Source organism: Acipenser ruthenus, chromosome 10 (assembly GCF_902713425.1).
Source record: "Acipenser ruthenus chromosome 10, fAciRut3.2 maternal haplotype, whole genome shotgun sequence".
Taxonomy (NCBI): Eukaryota; Metazoa; Chordata; class Actinopteri; order Acipenseriformes; family Acipenseridae; genus Acipenser; species Acipenser ruthenus.
This window is the reverse complement of record NC_081198.1, coordinates 995,992-1,003,457: the sequence shown is the minus strand read 5'-3', so window position 1 is coordinate 1,003,457 and position 7,466 is coordinate 995,992. Positions and strand designations below refer to the sequence as shown.

Sequence of the window (7,466 nt, the reverse complement as noted above, 5' to 3'; positions counted from 1 at the left end):
CAAAAATAACAATATTTTATTTTAAAAAAATGCTACTCGCTGAAACGCATTTTACAAGTCTGTGAATGCTTTCTTGTGGGAACGATTAATCTAGGGTAACTATGCTGGTCGGAAAGGAAGTGGATACGTGCTCCATCGCGGACTTCCTTTCTCGTGTGGTGTCTCCATGTGAGTTTGGGGCAGCGAAGAGCGGTATAGGGGTTCCCAAACAAAACAAATATAAAAAAAAACACTCTGTTTTAAAACGTTTTAATTTCGACGATGGAGGATTTTGAAGAGGAGTCGGCGTCGGGTTCAGAGTCAGAGGGAAACGACTCTGTCATGTCAGACGGAGAGGTATGCATGAATTAAATTGAGAGAAACGCCGTGTGTGTGTGTTTTAGCGTCTCGGCATTTGACAATAAACAAACACTGAGAGTAATGCACTACGTTAGCATGTCAGGCAATCGCTTCTACTTCTTTTATATGTGATCCGGTAGGGGCATGTCCTGCCGTTCAAAATGTATTCCATTATCTGCAATTTAAGCCGTACTGTGTACATGTATAAACACAGTTCGCTTCTAGTACTGTTAGTGCTACTCGGGACGCGTTATCCGGATCTGCCTGTGTGAATGCTGCTGGTCCGTGCAGCAGTCACAGTTATTACATTGCACACACCTGTGTTTTATTGCAGCTTCAAGAAGCTTTCGCTAAAGGTCTGCTCAAACCGGGCCTGAACATCCCCTTAGAAGCCAGGAAGAAAGTGGTCAACAACGTGGTGAGTTCTGTGTGTTTATATGCACTGGCGGGATTGTATTTACCTGTATAGAACTGAATACAGTTCATATTAAAACTGTATAATTTTAATATGAACTGTATAATACGAACCCAATCCAAATGGAGGTTGTGTGGTCCAGTGGTTAAAGAAACGGGCTTGTAACCAGGAGGTCCCCGGTTCAAATCCCACCTCAGCCACTGACTCATTGTGTGACCCTGAGCAAATGAAATGAAACGGGCAGCTTTATAGTGCAGTGGCATTCATCACCCTGGGCATGACCAAGTGCTGGAGATCCTATTCAGCATGCTGTGGTCCAGTGGTTAAAGAACAGGGCTTGTTCAAATCCCACCTCAGTCACTGACTCATTATGTGACCCTGAGCAAGTCACCAAACCTCCTTGTGCTCCGTCTTTCGGGTGAGACGTAATTGTAAGTGACTCTGCAGCTGATGCATAGTTCACACACCCTAGTCTCTGTAAGTCGCCTTGGATAAAGGCGTCTGCTAAATAAACAAATAATAAAAATGGTTTTCCCTTTAGATGTGACAGATTGTCATTCTCTACAGTGGTTTGTTTCCCAGGGAAGGAAATAAGACTTGTGTTGCATAGCAGTTTCACCCAGTCCAGGGTATAATGCAAGCTTTATTAGCCACAGTGCATAGGTAAGCAAAGGTGTGTCTTAGAAACCAGGAATGGATCAACCTGTTCTGCAACGACAGTCTTCTTCGCATCCCTGTGCCCTATTCTAATGTGGTGTTTTCCTGTAAACCGTACACAATATAATCTGAAACTGATAGTTGGAGGTCTTGTTTTTCAAGGGATGACTGAGTCCCTGGCTGCTCCCTCATTCTGCTAACCTAGGGTGTGTGTTTGGTTTCTCTTCTTTGCCCCAGGAGGGTTTGAAGCAGTGCCTGGCAGACTTCAAGAAGGACCTGGCCTGGGTGGAGAGGCTGGACTTGACCAGCCGGCCCCTGCCTGACATCGTGGCCAAGGCAGACGGGAAGCTGACCACGCTGGACAGCGGAGAGATCCAGGCTGAGGACGACTTCCAGAGGGAGATGTACTTGTGAGTGTTCACGTGGCCTCAGTTTTCTCTACAGGTGCTCTGCTTGTACAGACTTGAGGGAGAGAGTGCAATCTGAGAGCGTTGGGCTGGTTTGTGAGAAATAACACTGAAGCTATATACACAGCAGGATAATGCCAGCTCTTGATAATGTATTTTATTTTTTTCTTTCTAGTTACCGACAAGCCCAGGCAGCTGTTCTGGAAGCGTTGCCGCGGTTAAAGAAATTCAATATTTCTACTAAGAGACCCGAGGACTACTTTGCTGAAATGGCCAAAACCGACCATCACATGCAGAAGGCAAGGGGCATGTAACTTGCTGTTTAATATCTGCTCTGGAGGGCAGCAGCACTTCTCTCGAGATACCACAGTTAGGTGTTTGTCGATCAGGCGTGACCAAATTGAAATGCTGGTAAATGTACAAGGAGGGAGCTTGCTGTATGTTCCTGGCATGTCTCATAGATGTGTGGCAACACGCCTGAGTTGCATCAGTGTTTTATCTGATGGTCTAACCCCAGCCTTTAACCGTTTCTCCTACAGATCAGAACCAAGCTGATGGCCAAGCAGGCCTCCATGGAGAAGTCGGAGAAGGCTAAGCAGCTACGAGAACTCAGGAAGTATGGCAAGAAGGTAAAGCAGTGACAAAGACTTTTAGTAGAAACATTTGATCACTGAACTTACAACTTTAGTTTATTTTAGTGTTTCTAAATTTCATCCAGATAGAAAGGATGCTTTATTGACAAGACTATAAATATAACTATCAAAAGTTTATCCATTTTAACCTTCTGAACACACTTCTTCAGGAAAGATTATAATTGGCTTCTTTTAAAATCTGTTCTGCTGTATCAGAATATAGAATGCACCAGGTTTCGATGTCAGGATCTAGGGACTTTCCTTTTTCGATGTGGTTTTAGGGTTTCCCTGAAGTGCTGAATGTGTGCGTTTGCAGGTTCAAACTGACGTCCTGCAGAAGAGACAGAAGGACAAGAAAGCCATGATGACGGCTGTGAAGAAATACCAGAAAGGTAAGAGTCCAGGGAGAGGACCTCTGGACCAGGGTTCCATTTAGAACACTGCAGGCAGTAACAGTAAGATTTCCGCAGCAGAGCGGTTTGAACCGTTCCAGGTTTTACTTTGAGCTTAGTTAGCGGCAGTGCACAGGTAACAAGCTCAGGTGTGTCTTATTAAGCTCACTGTAAAACCTGGAGTGGATCAGATTTTTATGCAGTAGGAGTTCATGCAAGATTGACAGCCAGGCCTTAATATAATATGTTCTCCTGACATAAGGGCTTCAGGTATATGGCTGTCCTTTCCAGACCTCTCCAGCGGGTTGATCGAGGTTCCTTCACGGCGCTCCTTGCGAGGGGCGGGATTCCTTACTGATAATGGTTTTCTGCAGCAGCCTCTGTTGGTTAACTCTTCATTTTGTTTTGGCTTGTAGGAATGACTGACAAGCTGGATTTCATGGACGGGGATCAGGAAAAGGGCAAGAAAGGGGCATCTGGAGCTGCTGGACCAAACGCAGCGAAGAAGAAGCGAGGGTGAGTGCGCCATCACTGAGCTAAGAGCGGGGTTACCTGTATACCTGCTAAGCACGTGGGTATGTTCTGTGATGAAGTTTTATTTGATCTGAGTTCAATTTAATCTAAATCTTAATCTATCGTTGTGTAAATGTTTAGATTACTGTCTCTAGTGTATCTACACTGTTGTTTCTAGTGTACAACTGAAGTGTATGATCATGCATGAGGTGCTGCTGTTTTTGAGCACTGTGTGTGTTTCATTACTGTCTGCAGACCCAATGCCAAGAGGCAGTACAAGGACCAGCGGTTCGGATTCGGAGGGAAGAAGCGAGGCTCCAAGTGGAACACAAAGGAGAGTCACGACGACATGTCCGGGTTCCGATCCAAAGCGGCGCACGGGAAGTCTGGCAAGAACTTCGGGAAAGGAGGGAAGCAGGGAGCGAGCGTGAGTAACACCTGCTTAACCCTTCTGCCTCCAGCAACAGCTACGTACCATGCAGGCAGGACGTTAAACCAGAGCCATTAGAAATCATGCTGAGTGAGTATGCATGGGACCTGCGTACCATGCAGGCAGGATGTTAAACCAGAGCCATTAGAAATCATGCTGAGTGAGTATGCATGGGACCTGCGTACCATGCAGGCAGGACGTTAAACCAGAGCCATTAGAAATCATGCTGAGTGAGTATGCATGGGACCTGCGTACCATGCAGGCAGGACGTTAAACCAGAGCCATTAGAAATCATGCTGAGTGAGTATGCATGGGACCTGCGTACCATGCAGGCAGGACGTTAAACCAGAGCCATTAGAAATCATGCTGAGTGAGTATGCATGGGACCTGCGTACCATGCAGGCAGGACGTTAAACCAGAGCCATTAGAAATCCTGCTGAGTGAGTATGCATGGGACCTGCGTACCATGCAGGCAGGATGTTAAACCAGAGCCATTAGAAATCATGCTGAGTGAGTATGCATGGGACCTGCGTACCATGCAGGCAGGATGTTAAACCAGAGCCATTAGAAATCATGCTGAGTGAGTATGCATGGGACCTGGAGTCTGTACACAACTAAAACCTGTTTTATTTCCACTTGCAGAAGAGACCTGGCAAGAATGCACGGAAAAAGATGAAGAACAGATCTTGATGGAAGCCTTGCTCTGTTTTGTGATCAGGACTCCCAGCTCATGTTTCCACAGCCTTGCTCTGTTTTGTGATCAGGACTCCAAGCTCATGTTTCCACAGCCTTGCTCTGTTTTGTGATCAGGACTCCAAGCTCATGTTTCCACAGTGTGGGTGCTCTCTCTTATGTTTTGTTTGTTAGGGTTGAAAGATGTGCCTTTGAGAGACTGATAGAACTGGAGTGTGTGGACTACCTGTGTGGTGGCTTTATGGGAACCCTGTAATCAGTGGTTCAGTATATTTGTGCAGGTTTCTACATCTACCTAGAATTTGCTGTTGGACACAGTCCAGTGTCACGTCCTAACTGAGCCAGGTTGGAGATTGTCCCGACTGCATTTCAGTGAGTTCTCCAAATTTGGTGGCCAGAGCCCCTTTTTTTAATTTTTTTTTTTGTTATCTCCCCCCCCCCCCCCAATTAGCAAAGTCCCATCGTTACAATGTAATATGTTGTCTATTGTTCTACAATGTGAAGCCAGTGTTCACAAACCCATGTGACTGCAAGCCTTGTCCATCATTGGTTCTTTGGTCCTGTGTCCATAGCTAAAGTAACGAGCACAGTCCTGTCCAGTGTCTTATCTAGTGATTGATTGACTGCCCCTGCCCCCGTCCTGTTTGTTTAGGACTGCCTTGCTGGTATCACGGGAGAGAGTGGCTGTGCAGCACAAGCAGTGAGCAAGCCCCTGCTGAATCGGCAGGGAACAGCTTAGGGGCTTCTCTCTTTTTCTCCTAATTTGTGGTCTTACCTTCCAGTTGGTAATCAATTGAAGACATACAGACATCACAAGTAAGCGTATACGATTCAGAGCTGACACACACCTGATTATTTGAGTAAATAATCTTGACTAGGTGAAGTGGCTGAAACGACCCGTCTGCACGTTGAATCTATTTTTATTAAATGTACCAACCAAGTGTAAATAAACACACAATGAAAGGTCACTCTTTCGCCCCAACGGGAGTCTTATTTCAAATGAGTTTTGGGTGTTTGGGATGGAAATAGTGTCTAAGCTTTTATACACAGATGTCGGGTGTGTCAAAGGTCCCCCTCTCTATATTAAAACAAGAACACATGCTACAGGCCAATGCATTGCTTTGCACGAGATGATGCATCTAGGGAAAGATCGGTTCATTCAGGCGCCAGGCAGCTTCCATGTAATTGGTGAGTTCTGTGTTCTTCCGATAGGAGTTCAGCCTTCGGTCAGTGCGGTCCGAATCAATCTGATATCAAAGAGAAAATGAATTAGGTAAGTCTGGTGAGCCCATCAACCAACGGCGATGAAAACGGTATGCATTGTACTACAGACAATGCACCGAGGGGCCTGTGTAACATAAATCACACAATAATCAAACAGCACAATAGCGGGCATTGCTTTTGCATGTGTCATTACTTTAATAAGCTGGTGCAGCAGTGTGTGTGTGTGTGTTTCCTGCTGTTTTTATCTCAATCAGATCTCGCTCACCAGAGGGGTTGTATTCCAACCAATCTCCTGGCTCTCTGTCTGTGGGTGGGAGTACTTCTTCATTGGCTCCAGTCTGCTTCTGTGGATACCTTTTAAAAAGTTTGCTGGAAAGCAAGCCAGGACAGACAGACGTGCAGTTTGAGATGTGAATATAAATTCAGATTCTATATTATAATGCATGTCTTATACTTGTTACAAAGGAACATGACATGAATACGGGTAACAGTAAATCCAAACGAATCAACAGGGGCTGAATTGAAAATGAATGACTTCAGAACGCAAAGAAAGTACATACGAATTTGCGGCCATCATTTTAAAGTGTTACCGGTTTAGTGTGTTACTTCTGTATCTGCAGCCGTGTTTTTACAAAACAATGGTGCAAATTGCATTGGTCTTGAGACGAGGGGGGAAGATAAGATTAGTCTAACGTGTGCCCCGTGCACTCCCTTATCAATTATTCGTTACACACACACACACACACACACAGCAACAGGAACGTGAAAAACTTACGTTCCTCTTCATCCACGGCAGTGTGTACTGACATCGGCTTCCCAGTCAAAGAATGAACTATAGATAGATACAAACAAAATCATTATTATAAATGCTGGTTTATTCCGACGCCAACCTTCTGAGAAACGTATCCTGTATATTTAGGATAAATAGAATCATAATGTGCAGCCTATCCATCATTGTAGTATACACACATACACAGTACAATGCTTCTTGCTGGCTGATGCCTGTATCCCACAGTGATGGTGATACTCACTTTTTGTGTAGGGGTTGATGCAGAACTGCGTGTATAATTTCTGATGCCTGTGCTCCTTGCTGGTAGTTTCGCACAGTATGGCATTCTGGTGCACCATGTTTAAAGGCTCTTTCCCCTTTGCTGCAGCCATTTTAGAGTTGAATCGATTCACACAAACCTTCCCGAAATCCAGTCCACCATTGATCAGCTGCGCACCTTCTAGTCCGATAAACGAAACAGACCGTAGCACACGTGGATACGCATATAAACACTGTCGCCTAGCAACCGTACACAATTGGGAAAATAAGACCAGCGAAACACAGCGGGGTTTTGTTTGAAACGTCCCGGTGAAGACAATAGCGCAATTGAATATTCTAATTAGGGGTGTGTTATACTATAGGCAAGTGTCTTAAAACTGTTGCGTTTTCCAGATTTACTACAGCAGACCTACAAAGAAACATATCAATGCGTGTGTGTAGAAACACTAAATAAACGAATCATAGAATCCACTAACCAGCAATTCCACATACTCCCACAGGAGGGAGGTTTATTTTGTACATAAAAACGACAGTATATGCAGCATCTTTACTGCCCTCTTGTGGAATCTGCCCCTCTTAAAGGTTTGAAATAAGTAAGAGGATCGAAGCATGACGCATTCGAGAGCCGAACTGTCGTTCCACCTCGATGTGGGAAATTGAATCTGCCACTTGAAAGAATCGTCTCTGATGGCTACACGTGTAAACACAGAAGAGTG

The 7,466-nt window shown here is 45.0% G+C and overlaps 2 protein-coding genes across 2 annotated transcripts; one reads left to right on the top strand and one right to left on the bottom strand.

Annotated features, from left to right (window-relative positions):
- Positions 1-99: 99 nt before the first annotated feature.
- LOC117409247 (probable rRNA-processing protein EBP2) lies at positions 100-5,446 on the top strand. The gene is made up of 9 exons (XM_034924402.2): positions 100-336; positions 674-757; positions 1,649-1,821; positions 1,994-2,117; positions 2,358-2,447; positions 2,767-2,842; positions 3,259-3,358; positions 3,611-3,782; positions 4,428-5,446. The coding sequence occupies exons 1-9, from the start codon at positions 262-264 to the stop codon at positions 4,473-4,475; spliced, it is 942 nt and encodes a 313-aa protein (XP_034780293.1). The 5' UTR covers positions 100-261; the 3' UTR covers positions 4,476-5,446.
- LOC117409259 (cilia- and flagella-associated protein 144-like) lies at positions 5,383-7,224 on the bottom strand. Its single transcript, XM_034015017.3, has 4 exons — positions 6,734-7,224; positions 6,478-6,534; positions 5,968-6,071; positions 5,383-5,725 (listed from the first exon to the last, which is right to left on the bottom strand). Exons 1-4 carry the CDS (start codon positions 6,861-6,863, stop codon positions 5,618-5,620), a joined length of 399 nt encoding a protein of 132 aa, XP_033870908.1. The 5' UTR covers positions 6,864-7,224; the 3' UTR covers positions 5,383-5,617.
- Positions 7,225-7,466: the final 242 nt, after the last annotated feature.

Coding starts and splice junctions, on each gene's coding strand:
- LOC117409247 (XM_034924402.2), top strand. CDS start 262: ATGGAGGATTTTGAAGAGGAGTCGGCGTCGGGTTCAGAGTCAGAGGGA. Junction 2,448..2,766: donor TCAGGAAGTATGGCAAGAAG/GTAAAGCAGTGA, acceptor GTGCGTTTGCAG/GTTCAAACTGACGTCCTGCA. Junction 3,783..4,427: donor GAGGGAAGCAGGGAGCGAGC/GTGAGTAACACC, acceptor TTCCACTTGCAG/AAGAGACCTGGCAAGAATGC.
- LOC117409259 (XM_034015017.3), bottom strand. CDS start 6,863: ATGGCTGCAGCAAAGGGGAAAGAGCCTTTAAACATGGTGCACCAGAAT. Junction 6,535..6,733: donor CATCAACCCCTACACAAAAA/GTGAGTATCACC, acceptor ATCTATCTATAG/TTCATTCTTTGACTGGGAAG. Junction 6,072..6,477: donor TGCCGTGGATGAAGAGGAAC/GTAAGTTTTTCA, acceptor CTTGCTTTCCAG/CAAACTTTTTAAAAGGTATC.